This window comes from Cnephaeus nilssonii (genome assembly GCF_951640355.1).
Source record: "Cnephaeus nilssonii genome assembly, chromosome: 13".
Classification (NCBI taxonomy): Eukaryota; Metazoa; Chordata; class Mammalia; order Chiroptera; family Vespertilionidae; genus Cnephaeus; species Cnephaeus nilssonii.
Window position 1 is genome coordinate 20,019,172 of NC_137084.1, and position 18,392 is coordinate 20,037,563.

The 18,392-nt window shown below is 40.9% G+C and overlaps 1 protein-coding gene across 1 annotated transcript; it reads right to left on the bottom strand.

Moving 5' to 3' along the window:
• Positions 1–1,293: 1,293 nt before the first annotated feature.
• LOC307110073 (glycine N-acyltransferase-like) lies at positions 1,294–16,443 on the bottom strand (the record flags this gene model as incomplete). The annotated part of the gene is made up of 6 exons (XM_079789118.1): positions 16,303–16,443; positions 9,122–9,217; positions 7,455–7,562; positions 3,476–3,602; positions 1,898–2,069; positions 1,294–1,696 (listed from the first exon to the last, which is right to left on the bottom strand). Exons 2-6 carry the CDS (start codon positions 9,197–9,199, stop codon positions 1,294–1,296), a joined length of 888 nt encoding a protein of 295 aa, XP_079645244.1. The 5' UTR covers positions 9,200–9,217; positions 16,303–16,443.
• Between the last annotated feature and the right edge of the window lie 1,949 nt (positions 16,444–18,392).

An 18,392-nucleotide genomic window follows, 5' to 3' on the forward strand; every position in this document is an offset into this window, starting at 1 on the left:
GGGCAGGGATCCTGCTCCATATCCTATAAATGCACAGGATGGCCCTATAACAAAGAAGTGTCCACCCTATAATGCCCATTGTACCAAGGCTGAGAATCCCTTCTCTAAACTGAGCCTCCACTCTTTTGAGTGGACAAGAAATTAAACCTCACACATTGGTTTCTCTGTTTGTGGGGCCTTCATCCTTAATTCCGCAGCCTAATTCTAGTTGTAGATGGACCAAAAGCACACAGGTTCTTAGTCCAGGTGACTGTCTTCAGTCCAGTGCTCTCTTTGTTGCCCAGTGCCAAGGTGTAGTGCTGTTCCTGTTGAAATGTTGTGGCAGGAAACTCTCCCAACTACCCTGATACAACTGGGACAAAAATTGCCCAACACCACCCACCAACCAGACTTTCCCATGAGACTATTGTCTGAACTGCATTGAATTTAAGCATCCTGAAACAATGTGCCAAGGTCAAGTGAAACGGTAGGTATCCATGATGTACTGCCTTCCCCTAAAATTCTCTCTTCTCAATTAATAGCCACCTCCATAGGTCTGGGTCTTCTCACTCTCCATAAACCCAACTCAGGCTCTTCCCATCACGACCCATTTCATGTCAACTTGTACAGTCAAACACAAAGTCTCTTTATTGTCTGGGGTTTGGGTGGATTTAGAAAGCTCTGCTTTTAGAAGCAACATTGAATCATTTTCCCTGCTGTGGGAGTGAAGAGAGGACAGGCTAATATAAGTTACTCTCTTTCTTCAAAACTCTCCCTGACATATCACGTACACTATGTTTAACCTAGTATTCATACATATTTATGTATAATCCTTTAATGTATTGAGAAAGCAGCAATAAGAGGAGAGGATGATCTCTACAGACCTACTGAGCAGAGTCCACTTGCTGATCATTAAGAGAAAGACCATAGGAAGAGAGAAGAATAAGTCATAATGCTCAAAAACTATACCTCTCCCTCGAAAATCTGTCAAGGCTCTACACATCCACACTATGAGTTCCAGGAGAAGCCATTCTGGGCAGCATTCAGCTGATGAGAGTGTCATGGAGATGCCCGGAAGTGTGGGGGAAGTAAACCATGTGGAGTGCCAGGAACTGCGTCAACCTGAGACATCTAAGGGAAGCCAGCAGTGACTTGAGTGCAGGGAACATGGTATTGAATATTTGCACTGCCTCCCCAGAGCCCACTGCTTTACTGATAATTAAAATTATGTACAATTTATTCTTTCTTTTGCCAACCCATCCATTGCTCCAGCCACAAGTTGGGGCTCATCTGATACTTGTTTATAGGATGGAGTCACAGAGGCACACAGTACCACTGGTTCCAGGTACAGGGCATGCGGGTATAATGCAGATTATAACTCATTTTCTGCATAATTTTGTTATTCTTGTCAGTGTGAGAATATACGGGGAAGCTGAGGTTGTTTAGAGCCTGGGACTGGATATAGATGATATAGGAGATGAGGCCCTGCTTCCGGTACTCAGGCAGGGTGCCTGCCATCCGTATCTCTCCTGTCTGGTCCATCAGGTCCCAGGACACAGGGTTCCCCTCAGGCCCTAGCAGACAGAGTGTGGGGAAGGTCTGTATACAGCGCTCGATGAATCTCTGGCTCCTCTCATTGCCACCAAAATGCCAGAATTTATTCACCAGGGCAGCGTGGGTAACATCCAGGGATGAGAGTTTAAGCATTTCTTGATTGCTATGGAGTTTCCAAGAGAAAAGTAAAGTCCATGAGTACTTATTATATTTGTTCTTATAACTATTTTCCATAATACATTTCTGAAAAACGATGATTTGTGCTGCTTTGAAGCATGTTGACCATAGGGAGGCAGGAATAAAAGCAGAAAGAGAAGTTGGGAGGCTACTTCAGGAATGGGAGGTGTGAGTAGTGCAAACTTACATGGCCTTGGGTTTGCCACCACCAGGTGGTAAGTTCTTTACATCCAACAAGGAAGGAATCAGTTTCTTTACAGTGTCAAGTTCCGCATAGAGAAAGCGCTCTGTGTGCTTGACTTTGAAGGATTTCCTGGCTGCGAGATTTTGTATCACCTCATTCAGGTTGGACTGGGAACCTAGATGGGGTTTTAAGGAGACATGCAATTATTTCAGTGCATTTTATGGAGAAGCTGTCCAGAACCTAGGTTAGTTGTCCAGAGTGGTACGTGTCTACGTTTACAGTCTAAAAACCTAGGTTCTGGCTTAGTACTGCCAACATGTGATTATAGTCAGGATTTGTGCAATGAACATGCTCAGAGATTCATTCACAACCAGGGTCATACCATTTGTGGCAATGCACAGACTGGAACCAAGTTTCTGGGTTACATGAACATATTGTGTTCATACAAAGACTGGAACCAAGTTTCTGGGTTACATGAACATATTGTTTTCATAATCACAGGAGGTGCATTATAAAACAATAGTAGCCAACATCTCTTGTGTGCTTACTCTGTTCATAGTATGACAGATTGCTGCAGGAATAACCCACAATGTGCCCACATCTCTTTGTATCTTTTCCCTGGAATAGTCCTCTCAGGCACTGCATCTGGCCTTGCCCATATGGCTTGCTTTTCCCACTGGGAAAGAGTAAATTTGATGCTTGGAGAGGCTAAAGGGGGCTTGCAACCTGGGCTTTCTTTGTGCCCCTGATTTCCTTGAGACCAACACTATATGGATAGGATTAGGCTAGTCAGCTGAGGACTTGTGCTTCTATCATGCTGTCACTATGGTGGCCAGCACCAACAGCCAGAACGGTCATTCAGGCATGTGAGTGATGCCATACTAGAGCAACCAACACATAGTCCATCCATTAACACCCTACAGCTCCAAGAGGAAATCCTGATGAAACCAGCAGAAGAACTGCCTTGCAAAACCCAGCCCAAATGTTGATTCACAGAATTATGGGGTTTGCTATGCAGTCCAAGTTAATTGACACAGCCAGCTATTGTGCTAAGCAATTCTATTCAACATGTTATCTCATCTTTTCAACACCCCTGTGTTTTAGTTACCGTTATCCTCACTTTTATGTATGAAATCAGGGAGGGTAAGTCATGTGGCTAGTATGATATAGCAAATAACAGACAAATGCCATCCTAGGGAGTGTGATTCTGGATGGTATGCTCATAACCATGACAGTTTCCTTAATGATCTAGGAGGTGCTTTATGGCATGAGTTGTCATTGTTATTCCTGGCATGGAAGGACCTAGGGGAAGCTCTGCCCTGCCATTCAATCAACCTAAGTGATTCTAGATATGTCTGCAAAATAAATTTGTGGCTATCATACAATTATATTATGTTTTCTATATGAAACCCATTTTTTTGCAAGCTTTGAGAGTGTTTTTCTCCATTACAGGTATATTCACAGCTGAGTAAAAACCTGATAGCAGGCTGAGGGTCTGAAGTATGGAGAAAGACATGAATCATAAGGGAAATTGTCAGGAGAGAGAAGCGAGTCAGCACACTTCCCATTCCTCTTACTTACTTTGGATCTGCAAATGCTGTTTCCAATTGATGACTTCTGGTGAGCCAAGCAATTCCTGACAGTTCTTGAGATCGTTGGAGTAGATTTGGTAAGTATTTGTGTAGTGATCAAGGTCATCCACCATTTCCTGTTTGTATTGGGAAATGCAGAATCAACCAAAATAATTGTATTTTGTGATTGCCATACAGGTTTTCAGTTCCATTATGGTCTGATATTTTTTTTTATTGCTTAAAGTATTACATATACTAGTACATATATCACCTTTTTTCACCCCATTGATCTTCCCCTGGCCTCCCCTACCCTCTGTCGTTTGCCCTCATCCCCTCCCCCAGTGTCTTATGTCCATTGGTTGTGCTTACATGCATGCATACAAGTCCTTTGGTTGATCTCTTTCCCCCCCTCCACAACACTCCCCAGCCTTCCCGCTGTAATTTGACAGTTTGTTCGGTGCAATACTGCCTCCTTATCTATCTTTTTGTTCCTCAGGTTATAATGTTCTTTATTTTCCATAAATGAGTAAGATCATGTGGTATTTTTCTTTCAGTGCCTGGCTTATTTCACTTAACATAATGTTATTTAGTTTCATCAATGCTGCTGCAAATGGTAAAAATTCCTTCTTTTCTATAACAGTGTAGTATTCCATTGTGTAGATGTACCATAGTTTTCTAATCCACTCATCTGCTGATGGGCATTTAGGCTGTTTCCAAATCTTAGCTATGGTAAATTGTGTTGCTATGAACATAGGTGTGCATATGTCCTTTCTAATTGGTGTTTCCAGTTTCTTGGGATATATTCCTAGAAGTGGGATCACTGGGTCAAATGGGAGTTCCATTTTTAGTTTTTTGAGGAAACTCCATACTGTTCTCCACAGTGGCTGCACCAGTCTGCATTCCCACCAGCAGTGCACAAGGGTTCCTTTTTCTCCGCATCCTCCCCAGCACTGGTCGTTTGTTGGTGATAACCATTCTGACAGGTGTGAGATGGTACTGCATTTTCATTTTGATTTGCATCTCTCGGATAATTAGTGACTTTGAGCATGTTTTCATATGTCTCCTGGCCTTCCTTCTGTCTTCTTTCAAAAAGTATCTATTTAGGTCCATTGCCCATTTTTTAATTGGATCATTTATATTCCTTATTAAGTTGTATGAGTTCCCTGTAAATGTTGGAGATTAAACCTTTATCAGTGATAACATTTGGAAATAGGTTCTCCCATACAGTGGGCTTTCTTGTTGTTTTTGTTGATGGTTTCTTGTGCTGTGCAAAAGCTTTTTATTTTGACGTAGTCCCATTCATTTATTTTCTCTTCAGTTTCCATTGCCCTAGGAGTAGTATCGGTGAAGAAATTGCTTTGGAGTTTCCAAGAGAAAAGTAACGTCCATGAGTACTGGATCAGAAAACTATGGTACATCTACACAATGGAATACTATGCTGCCATAAAAAAGAAGGAATTCTTACCATTTGCAGCAACCTGTATGGCATTGGAGAACATTATACTAAGTGAAATAAGCCAGTCAATGAAAGAAAAATGCTACATGATCTCACTCATTTGTGGATAATAAAGAACATTGCAAACCGATGAGCAAAAAGATAGATACAGAGGCAGTAAAGCATCAAACAGGCTGTCAAATTACAGTGGGAAGGTTAGGGGAGGTGGGGAAGATAACAGATCAACCGAAGGACTTGTATGCATGCATATAAGCATAACCAATGGAGTCAGAACTCTGGGGGGTGAGGGCATGTAAGGGAGTGTTGTGGGGGGGGCAATGGTAAGATATGTACACATATAATACCTTAATAAAAAATAATAAATAAATAAAAATGATATTTAAAAAAAACACATAACAATGAGTGAGCATCTAGGGGAAATAATGAACAACATAAACTGATGAACAAAAACAGACCCAGAGATAGGGAAGCATCAATCAGACTGTCAAAACTCAGAGTGAAGGTAGGGGGCGTGGGGTAAGGGGGAGAGATCAACCAAAGGACTTGTATGCATGCATATAAGCCTAATCAGTGGTCACGGACAACAGGGGGGTAGGGGCATGTATGGAAAGGGGTTTGGGATGGGAATGGTGGGATGAGGACAAATATGTGATACCTTAATCAATAAAGAAATTTAAAAAAAACACAGTGAGTATGAAAATGTCTCCTATAAAATTTTAATCAGCATTCCATCTGTGTTATTTCTTTTAATAATAAAGTTTATTTTCCAATTATAGCGGCTTTTCAATATTATTTTATGCTAGAGGCCCGGTGCATGAAATTCATGCACAGGTAGGGTCCCAAGGCTTGGCCAATGATCAGGGCCAATCTGTAGAACAACTGGCAAGGTGATCAGGAGGCGGCACCGTCCCTTTCGCCAGCCATCCCTGCCCCTCTTCCCACCACTGCCGGTCACCTCCCTATGCAGGGCGACCAGTGGGGTGATCAGGGGATCCCTGCTGGCATCCACATTGGCTGGTCTTGGACTGGTGGGCTGAGGGCAGATCCTGTACTGAGCGTCTGCCCCTTGTTGGTCAGTGCACATCATAGCGAGTGGTCATTCCACTGGTCATTCTGCCATTCGGTCAACTTGCATATTAGGCTTTTATTATACAGTACTAGAGGCCCGGTGCATGAAATTCGTGCACGGAGGGGAGTTGTCCCTCAGCCCAGCCTGTACCCTCTCCAATATGGGACCCCTTGAGGGCAGTCGGACATCCCTCTCACAATCCAGGACTGCTGGCTCCCAACTGCTTGCCTGCCTGCCTTCCTGATTGCCCCTAACCGCTTCTGCCTGCCAGCCTGATCACCCCCTAACCACTCTGCTGCCAGCCTGTTTGCCCCCAACTTCCCTCCTCTGATGGCCTGGTCACCCCTAACTGCCCTCTCCTGCAGGGTTGATCACCTCCAACTGCCCTCCCTTGCAGGCTTGTTCCCTCTCAACTGCCCTCCCTTGCAGGCTGGGTGCCTCCCAACTGCCCTCTCCTGCTGGCCATCTTGTGGTGGCCATCTGTGTCCACATGGGGGCAGGATCTTTGACCACATGAGGGCAGCTATATTGTGTGTTGCAGTGATGATCAATCTGAAGATTACTCTTTTATTAGATAGGACAGAGGCCTGGTACAGGAGTGGGGGCCAGCTGGTTTGCCCTGAAGGGTGTCCCGGATCAGGTGAGGGTTCCCTTGGGGCATGGGGCGGCCTGAGCAAGGGGCCTGTCGTGGTTTGCAGGCCGGCCACGCCCCCTGGCAACCCAAGCAGAGGCCCTGGTATTTGGAATTTATTTTCCTTCTACAATTGAAATTTTGTAGCCTGGAGCGGAGCCAAGCCTGGGGCTCCCTCCGAGGCTGGCAGCCATTTGTATTGGGGTTATAATAGAAACTTTGTTGCCTTAAGCGGTTGGGCCCTGCCAGGGTGTGCAGAAAGCTTTGCTTCCTCTGTTGCCAGCGGCAACCCTGGCCTGCTCTCTCAAGCTCCATTCTGCCGCCATTTGTTTGAATTTGTTTACCTTCTATAATTGAAACTTTGTAGCTTGAGTGGAGGCTTAGGCCTGGCAAGGGCAGGCGGAAAGCTTGGCTTCCTCTGTTACCTAGGAAACCTTGCTCTCTGTGGCTGTAGCCATCTTTGTTTGGATTAATTTGCATGCTCGCTCTGATTGGATGGTGGGCGTGGCTTGTGGGTGTGTCAGAGGTGTGGTCAATTTGCATATTTGTCTATTATTAGATAGGATAGGATTAGTTTCAGGTATACAGCATAGTGGTTAGACAATCATTACCTCATTCAATTCTCCTGTTGCTGCACATTTCAGACCATACTGTAATTTTTCTGTGGATTCACCTGTATTCTCTTCCAGGCTGTGCAATTTTTGAGGACAGAGACTGTTCACTATTCCTGGGATTCATTTCTATATTCCCAGGTCTCTCACATTGCCAGGTGCAAATAAACACCTAGCAAGTACAAACATAGATGCACAGTCATTCCATATCTGACACCTTACCTGCTCCTGAGGGTGGACAACTACTGTATTAAAATCAGGCCACTTGTCCACCAGAACCTTCAGCTTGAAAGGGTTTCCCTGGTTCATGTGGAAGATGGTCCCATAAACCTGCAGCATTACAAGAAAGTGGAAGGGTCAATATACCGGGGTTGGTAAAAGTAGGTTTATGGTTGTTCATCTGGAAAAAACATGCAGGTCATGATTATTACAATAGCTTTATTAACTCTGTTTCACATACTCACAACTGTAAAACTACTTTTCCCCAACCCTATATTATGAAAGGATGTTAAAGTAACTTGTTTGATCAAGACATGGTTATTTCTATGAAATGATGGAATTCTAAAATTGAAAGGTCTCTAATGAGTATTTCTGCCAAGCAATTTTAAGTTTTAGTGTTTTGCCTCAATAAATTTATCTTTTAGAAATATATTTACATTGTAATATATTCAGACTAGTGAAATGTATTAATGAAAATCATGAACTCTCCATTGTAGGATTTAGTAAACATTTAATGTAATGTATGTCAATTATACCTCAATTTTTAAATGGGTGAAAAAATCTTTTAATAGATTTCCTACTATTCATGTACATACACAGGAAATTTACAAAATAAATATTTCAGATAGATGTGATTTTAAAATGTTTTTACCCATTGAATTAATACATTCTAGTCATGGTTCTTTTCTAATAAATAAAAATAATTTTATTAACTTCAGAGCATTCTATGACATGGATGAACAAACCTTATTTCTTAAACTTTTTAAATATATTTTTATTAATTTCAGAGAGGAAGGGAAAGGGAGAGAGAAAGAGAAACATCAATGATGAGAGAGAATCATTGATTGGCTGCCTCCTGCATGTCCCCCACTGGGGATCTAGTTCGCAACCAGGAAGGTGTCGTTAACTAGAATTGAATCAGGGACCATTCAGTCCTTAGGGCAATGCTTTATCCATTGAGCCAAATTGACTATAGCTATTTCTTAAACTTTTAAGTTATTCACATGAAGTAGCAAAGATAGTACAAAGAAGTTTCATAATATACCTCTTGCAAAGAGGTGATGTGAACATGAGTGTAAATGATGTGGAGCATGAATGAAATTCCACCACAAAATAGCTGCTCATTAATGGACCAGAGGCATGGTGCACAAAATTCATGCACGGGGGGTGGGGAGTAGAGGCTCATTCCAGCTTTCACCCTCTCCAATCTGGGAACCCTAGAGGTATGTCCAACTGCCCATTTAGGCCCAATCCCACCCGACATCCCTCTCACAATCCAGGACTGCTGGCTGCCAACCTCTAGCCTGCCTGCCTGATTGCCCCTAACCGTTTTTGCCTGCCAGCCTGATCACCCCCTAACCACTCCCCTGCCAGCCTGATCAATGCCTAATTGCTCCCCTGCTGGCCCAATTGCCCCTAACTTCCCTCCCCTGCCATTCTGGCCACCCCTAAGTGCCCTCCTCTTAGGCCTGGTCCCCCCCAACTGCCCTCCCCTGCCGGCCATCTTGTGTCCACATGGGGGCAGCCATATTTGTCCACAAGGGGGAGGCCATCTTGTGTGTTGGAGTGATGGTCAATATGCATATTACTCTTTTATTAGATAGGATCATTCTGTTCCCCACATCCATCAAAAGAATACACAACCCTTTCTTTCCCTGAGATTGTCTCACCTTTAAGGACTCAGGAAGGCTCTTCCTCAAGGATTTTTCTAGCATCTGCAGCATCTGTTGACCCTGCAAGTGGAGCATCTTGACTGGTATTTTAGCCTAGAGGGAGGATCAACAAACAGTCAGGATGAGAAAATGTTGAACACACAGGAACTAGATCCACACACCTTTACCTGAATATTAGAAGGTAACAGGTAAGATAACTCTGCCCACTTCTAAAATAACTGCCTTGGGGGGAGAGAAATTAGAATCACACTAGATGTCTACCATTACTATGAAGGAGACACACCATAAAAGTTCGGATGGGACCACCACCAAGAGACAAGAGTAGCAGGTTCTATGCTAATGTCCAGGACCTCTTCAGTGCCCTCTATTGGTGTTACCCACACTGAAGTCCTTGGTAATGGCAAGGAAGGAGGAAGTTGGCAAAAAGCACATGGTTCTCATTTTGAAAATGTTTCTTTCACTTTCTTACACTACCCTGAAATTTTATTTAATAAACATTTATGTTAACAAATATGTTCTTTAAATATGCTAGTGCATCTTTGGCGATTAGGTTGCAGTCAGTGATTCCCTAGTGCCACCACTAACAACCTCTGTAGCCTTGGAAAAGTTCCTTAGCCTCTTGGTTCCATGGTTTACTCATTCCTCCTAATGAACACAGATTCTACCTAGAAAATTATTTTCTCTTTCTCATCTTGCAAGATGGAGGGTGAAGAAGCTGAGAAGCTGGATACTAAGGAGAAGAAACCTGGAGCCAAGAAGGCTGATGCTAGTGACAAGGTCAAGAAGGGTAACCCTAAAGTCAATATGTATAAGAAGAGGATGCCCTACAGGGGTGAAATCCTGTCCTGGTCAGAGCAATTGGCAGATATTCCTAGTCGGCTATGTATTCCTTTTTTTAAAAAATGTCTTTATTGATTAAGTTGTTACATATGTGTCCTTATTCTCCTATTATCTGCCTATCCCTGCCCACTCATGCCCTCAACCACCTGTTGTCTGTGTCCATTGGTTAGGCTTATACATATGCATACAAGTACTTTAGTTGATCTCTCCCCCTTACCCCCACCCTCCCCTACCTTCCCTCTGACGGTTAGTGGTCTAATCAATGTTTCTCTGTCTCTGGATCTATTTTTGTTCATCAGTTTATGTTGTTCATTATATTCCATAAATGAGTGAGATCATGTGATATTTATCTTTCTCTGCCTGGCTTATTTCACTTAGCATAATGCTCTCCAGTTCCATCCATGCTGTTGCAAATGGTAAGAACTCCTTTTTTACTGCAGTGTAGTATTCCATTGTGTAGATATACCACAATTTCTTAAATCCACTCATCTGCTGATGGGCACTTAGGCTGTTTTCAAATCTTAACTATTGTAAATTGTGCTGCTATGAACAATGGGGTGCATATGTGCTTTCTAATTGGTGTTTCTGTTTTCTTGGGATATATTCCTAGAAGTGGGATCACTGGGTCAAATGGGAGTCCCATTTTTAGTTTTTTGAGGAAATTTTGTACTGTTCTCCACAGTGGCTGCACCAGACTGCATTCCCACCAGCCTGCATTCCCACCAGCAGTGCACAAGTGTTCCTTTTTCTCTGCATCCTCACCAGCACTTGTCGTTTGTTGATTTGTTGATGATAGCCATTCTAACAGGTGTGAGATGGTACTGCATTGTCGTTTGATTTGCATCTCTTTGATGATTAGAGACTTTGAGCATGTTTTCATATGCCTCTTGGCCTTCCTTCTGTCTTCTTTTGAAAGGTATCTATTTAGATCCATTACCCATTTTTGATTGGGCTGTTTATCTTCCATTTGTTAAGTTGTATGAGTTACCTGTAGATGTTGGAGATTAAGCCCTTATGGGTGATAACATTGCCAAATATGTTCTCTCTTGCAGTGGCCTTTCTTGTTGTTTTGTTGATGGTTTATTTGCTGTGAAAAAGCTTTTTATTTTGATGTAGTCCCATTTGTTTATTTTCTCTTTCACTTCCATTGCCCTAGGAGCAGTATCAATGAAGAAATTGCTTCGCATATGTCTGAGATTTCTCTGCCTGTGGGTTCCTCTAGTATTTTTATGGTTTCCTGTCTTATGTTTAATTCTTTATCTATTTTGAGTTTATTTTAGTGTATGGTGTAAGTTGGTAGTCTAGTTTCATTTTTTTTTGCTTGTATCTGTCCAATTTTCCCAATACCCATTTATTGAAGAGACTGTCTTGACTCCATTGTATGTTCATGCCTCCTTTGTCAAATATTAATTGAGCATAGTGGCTTGGGTCGATTTCTGGGTTCTCTATTCTATTCCATTGGTCTATATGTCTATTCTTGTGCCAGTACCAGGCTGTTTTGAGAACAGTGACTTTGTAATACAGCTTAAAATCTGGTATTGAGATCCCACCTACTTTGATCTTCTTTGTCAAGATTGCTGCAGCTATTTGGGGTCTCTTTTTATTCCAGATGAATTTTTGGAAAGTTCGTTCTAGGTCTGCAAAATATACTGTTGGAATTTTAATGAGGAGTGCATTGAATCTATAGATTGCTTTGGGTAGTATGAACATTTTAATAGTGTTGATTCTACCAATCCAAGAACACGGTGTGTTCTTCCATATGTTTATATCTTCCTCTATCTCTTTTTTCAGTGTCCTATAGTTTTCTGAGTATAGGTCTTTTACCTCCTGAGATAAATTTATTCCTAGGTATCTTAATTTTTTTGGTGCAATAGTAAATGAGATGGCTTTTTTAGTCTCTCTTTCTGTAAGTTCATTATTGGTGTATAGAAATGCCATAGATTTCTTGTCATTAATTTTGTATCCTGCTACATTGCTGAATTCATTTATTAAGTCTAATAATTTTTTGATGGAGTTGGCTATGTATTCCTAAAGGCCATGCACAAGTGGAATTATTCAGTAGCTAAATCCTGGATTGAAACGAAAAAGGAAAAAGTTCCTGCTACTGTCACAAAACCAGTTGGTAGTGACAAGAAAGGTGGTACCCAAGTGATTATACTTTGCAAAATTCCTAGATACTATCCCACTGAAGATGTGCCACCAAAGCTTTTGAGCCATGACAAGATACCCTTCAGTCAGCATGTGAGAAAACTGTGGGCCAACTTTACTCCCGGGACCATTCTGATCATCCTCCTTGGGCACCACAGTGGCAAGAGAGTGGTTTTCTTAAAGCAACTGAGCAGGGGCCTTAATGTCTGCGACTCTGTGCCTTAATTAAGTTCCTCTGCCTAGAACACACCAGAAATTCATCATCACCATCTCTACTAAGACCAATATCAGTGTTTAGTTAGTTTTTTGTAAGAAATTTAGTACACCAGTTTGTGAGGATAAAGCCCACTGGTGAGAGTAAACACAGAGGAGAGGTCAAAATCTTAAACATCTCACTTTAGGAAGAAGGAGCAGTGTCAGCCCAGTCATCAGGAGATTGAGCCCTTGACACAGAGAAACAGAAATAAGAGAGGACAGAGAAGTGGGAGGTTGATCAGAAAGCCATGGATTTGCAACTTCTGCCAAAAATCAAAGTTGTTCCTCAGCTCCAGGCTACCTCCCCTCTGCGGTTGCTCTCACCAATTGTCTTTATCCTCACAAACTGGTGTCTGAAATGTCTTACACAAACCTAACTGAACACCTTATTGGTATAGAAATAAAAAGAAAATAATATTGATGGTTAAATGAGTTAATACATCTTAAATGCATAGTAGAGTTTTTAGCATATAATATCTCCAAATTATAATTTTTTACTACTGTTATTATTAACTAGTGGCCCAGTGCATGAAATTCGTGCACTGGGGTAAGGGGGTGTTCCTTAGCCCATCCTGCACCCTCTCCAATCTGGGACCCCTAGACTGATGTCCTACTGCCGGTTTACAAGGTTCTGGCCTAAATCGGCAGTTGGACATCCCTCTCACAATCCGGGACTGCTGGCTCCCTAACTGCTCACCTGCATGCCTGCCTGCCTAATTGCCCCTAACCCCTCTGCCTGCCAGCCTGCTTACCCCAACTGACCCCTACCCCCAGCCTTCTCACCCCCAAATGCCTGCCCGCCAGCCTGATCACCCCCAAATGCCCCCATGCCAGCCTGCTCACCTCTAACTGCCCCCGCAAGCTGGCCTGCTCACCCCCACCTTCCCTCCCCACTGGCCTGCTTGCCCCCAACTGCCCCTCTGCTGGCCTTCTCACTCCAAACTGCTCCCCCCCCCACTGTCCTGATCACCTCCAACTGACCCCCACTGACAGCCTGCTCACCCCCAACGGGCTCACCTGCTGGTCTGCTTACCCCCAACAGCCCCGCCCCTCAACAACCTGATCACCCACAACTGCTATCCCACCCTGGCCTGATCACTCACAACTGCCCTCCCCTCTTGGCCTCTAACCACCTCTACCTCATCCCCGCCACAATGGTTTTCTCCAGAAGAATATCTAGAAGGTCTCTTGGAAGGTCTCCCAGTCTAATTAGCATATTACCCTTTTATTAGTATAGATATCATTACTGGAAGCTAACCACACAGTATTTCAGCTCAGTCCATTGGATTAATTGTTGTTGTTTTTTTAAGAAATGGGGTGTAACTTTAACCTAGCCCACCATGTGAGTGCTTTCAGTGTGAATCATGTCCTGAGAATAACATCAACACTTATGTGAGAGACAGTTTGTGAGGATTAAATGAGGTAATCTAGGCACTGGCACCAAGTGAGTGAAAAAGACCATGGGAATTTCTTAGTAAGTACTTGGCACAGAATAGTATTTGTGTATCATGATTACCATCATTCCCTGAAGGAAGCAGAGAAAAGATTGTTTGATGTACTCAGCCCTTTAGTGCTGAGCACTCTGGCTTCCCAGAACTCTGGCCAGGACGTTGTTAGCATTCTTTCTTTCCTTTATTTTCTTTCATTCTTCTTTTCTTTCTTTCTTCTTTCTTGTTTAAGAAACACATGTCTTTTGTGAATGATCAGCTACAGCGATGGGACCAGTGGTGGTTGTTTTCAATGGGAAAATGTTTCTGGTTCTAAAGATCTCATTTACTCTTTGGCAACTGCTGTTTGAGCAGGTTGAAATTGCACAAGTGAATGTTCTTGACTTTTCCATGTGCATATGTCCTGTCCCACACCCTCAGTTGCTTGTCAGTACTTTGAGGGGAAATAACAGCTATTTTATCCCCCTAACACTACTTCTCAGTTGGGGGAGAGGAAAGTCTTTTCTGGCATTGTTATGATTTTTTTTGGGTCTCTTTTAAAAACAACTTCAAAGCTGAATGATTTATTTTATTTTTTAATTATATTTTTATTGATTTCAGAGAGGAAAGGAGATGGAGAGAGAGATAGAAACATCAATGATGAGAGAGAATCATTGATCAGAGGCCTCCTGCATGCCCCATACTGGGGACTGAGCCCGCAACCAGGTCATGTGCCCTTGACCAGAATCAAACCTGGGACTCTTCAGTCCGCAGGCCAGCACTGTATCCACTGAGCCAAACTGGCTAGGGCACACTGAGTAAATTAAATGGGCACAATTAAAAGCATATAATGTGAACAATTCTATAGCTTTGACATGTTATAAACCCATGAATCCTTCATCTTACTTAGCAGAGAGAACATTTCCTTCATCCTCAACGTTTATGAAACTTGAAGTGGCTCTAAAATAGCTGATGTGGGCTTTCAGCCTAAGGCAGTGGGCAAAGTCCACAAAGAAGGGGCTTTAGACCCAGTCTTCTCCTTACTGGAAATGTTTTCAAAAGTGATAACTTAAACAAGGAAAATGAGTGTAAAGAGTACTTTTATATAGCAACATCAACAAATAGGAAAAAAAAAAAGACACAGTCACTTTTGTCACTGGGATAAGGTTACATAAATTAATATATTGAAATTACAAGGAGCCATTAACATAAGAACTATGATACAACACAGGCATGCACAAGGGACAGTATTAAAACAAAAGGAGAAAATGTGGAACAGAAAATAGTACATAGTTTTTATTATTATTATAATATCTGTATATAAACTGTGCTTATACATATTCAATATGCAATATACATGAGAATTTTAAGAATATAGAAAAAATTTAGAAGGGTAAATAAAATATTAAAAAACTATTTTATAAATAAAAGAAAAATTCCACTATCCAGTTAATATGGATACATATTAACTTGAGAATATGTATCCATTTGTTTTTAGGCATTGATTAATTTTTTACAAAAATAATGGCATATATATATATATATATATATATAATTTAATAGCTTGTTTTTAAAATGACATAATCCATTTCATAAAATATGTTTAGAACATGAATGTTATAAAATATCTATATATAGTGAATATATATTTCATTATTGTAAATGATAAACATTATATTTTTATTATTGCATTGTATGCACATAACATACATATTTTAAACCAGTCTCCTATTGTTGGACATTAAGGTTGTTAACTCTTTTTCTCTATTGTTAATAATTATGTAAATATGCATCCATGTTTATTTTCTTAAGATAAAGTTCTTAGAAGTGTAATTGCTGGATGAAAAGCTTATTTTTAAGCTTTAAATAATATTCAAATATATTAAACAAAAATTTAAGAAACCTATTTTACGGTCAGAGCATTATAGATAAAATCATTTAAATTACACCCACCACCGCCCTCCCCCCGCCCCCCCGACCCACACACACACACATGATTTAAATGAACAGTACATCTGGTCTGAATATTTTCTCTCTGATTTTAATAGAGTACTTTACCCTCCTGGTTAACACTTATGCAAGGAATAAGCTGCCTTGTTTAAAATATTTCCCCAAGGAAAAACAAAATAATGTCTGCATAGTGTCTCTATACACTAGGTACTAAATTAATGTTACTTGGACAAAGAATCCTTTCTTTTCAATGTTATTACCTCTCCCTTAACCCACCAGCTTCCAAAATCCCTTCATAAGATTTATTTGATCATAAAGGAGAACTAACTTAGTCCTCCTGAGAACTTTTCCACCTTACATCTGCTGTGTACATAGTAGGTGCAGAAACGTTGTCTCTCAATGGTAATAGATTCCTTTTCCCATGGTCCAAGTATCACTAAATAAGCTCAACACTTCCTCTCTAAAATCACCAAGGTCATTAGTTGTAGGAGAAAAGGGAGCAGGGGGGGTAGGGGGTGTCACAAAGCACTGGTTCTTTCCAGTAGGATGAGTTCTCACCTGGAAGGTGAACTCCACGCAGAATAGTCTCCAGGAACAAATGAAAGGCAGCAGTCTTTTCCAGAATATAAAATCCCCTTTATCCTGGCATGCACAGCTCAGACCTGCAAAGCGTGTTTTGGTAAGGTTTCTACAGAAATCATTAAGTTAAAGCACTTAATGCAGGACTTGCCCTTTTAAAGGCTGGGAGGAATGGGAAATTTCTGTTAACTGGTGTGTGATCCAGAGGTATTCAGTCCCTCCCTCTTGGTGGCTTATTCAGTAAGCAGGTTCTACAAGTTTGAGAGTCTGCTTGTGTCCCAGGGTTGGATCCATTTAGTAGTGTTTGTCCAGTTGTGTAATCTTTGTGCTTCACTTTCCTCATCTACAAGTAGGGTGAATAATAGTACCCATTCTTACTGGTGTTTTTGTTTTTAAGTTAAATAAGCTAACATTAATGAAGTGGTATCAGAAGTGATATTGTTCTATTTCTTTGAAAATGATATAGGTTCCACAAGTGTAAACTTGTTTCAACCGCACAGAATTATAACTTAATATCTCTGTGTTTGTTAATTATACCTCATTTTAAAAGGAAAGAAAATAAGAACTCTCCAGAAAAGAAGCTAGGTGAAACAGAGGCATGCAATATGTCAGAAAAATAATTCAGAATAAGGGTCTGTAATACAGTTCATAAACCAGATGGATGAAAAAAATCAACAACTTATGTAAGAATCAAGAAGAAATGAAGAGTGATATAGCTGCAACAAAAAACACCATGGAAAGTTTCAACAGTAGTTAGGAGAAGCAGAGGACAGAATTACCAAATTTGAGGACGGAAGCAAAACACACCCAAACTGAACTGCAATTGGAGAAAAAAATTTAAAGACAGGAGGAGAGCATAAGGGAGTTATGAAACAACATGAAACTAAGCAACATACAAATAATATCAGTGTCAGAAAAACAGGAAGAGGAACAATGGTTAGAAAACCTTTTTGAAGAAATAATGTCAGAAAACTTCCCTGTTGTGAGGAAGAAAAAAGTCACACAAGCACAGAGAGTCCCAAACAAGATGAACCCCAAAAGACCCACACCAAGACACATCATAATTACGATGGCAAATGTTCAGGACAAAGAGATAATCTTAAAGGTTGGAAGAGAGAGACAGAAAGTTACGTACAAGGGATCTCCCATTAGATTATCAAGTGACTTCTTAATAGAAACACATAAAGCCAGGAAAGAATGGAAGAAAATTTATAAAGTGATGCAAAGCAATGGACTGAATCCAAGAATACGCTATCCAGCAAGACTATCATTCAAAATTGAAGGGAAAATAACAAGCTTCACAGACCAAAAAAAAAAAAAAAATGCTAAAGGAGTTTATAACTACAAAGCCATCAATGCAAGAAATGTTAAAGGGACTGATATGAAAGAAGAAATAGAAAGGTAAGAAGGAACATAGACACAAAAAATAAAAATGGCTACAAACAAGTACCTTTCAATAATAACTTTAAACATAAATGGACTAAATGCTCCAATCAAAATACATCAAGTGGCTGAATGGATAATAAAACATGACCCATATATATGCTGTCTACAAGAGGCCCACCTCATAACAAGGGACTCATACAGACTGAAAGTGAAGGGATTAAAAAAATATCTTTTAGGCAAATGGAAATGAAACAAAGCTGGGGTAGCAACACTTATATCTGACAAAATAGACCTCAAAGTAAAGGCCATAACAAGAGATAAGAAAGGTCACTTCATAATACTAAAGATAGATACAACAGGAGGATATAACCTTGATAAACATATACGCACCCAAATACATAAAAACACTCCTGGAAGATATTAGGGGAGCAATTGACAACAATACAATCATAGTAGGGGACTTTAATACACCACTGACATCACTGGATAAATCCTCTAGACAAAAAATCAGCAAAGAAACATCAATCCTAAATGACTCACTAGACCAGATGGAATTAATTGACATCTACAGAACATTTTACTCCAAAGCCACAGAATATACATTCTTCTCAAGTGCACATGGGTCATTTACAAAGATTGACCATATATTGGGTCACAGGCAAAGTCTCTTCAAATTCAAGAAG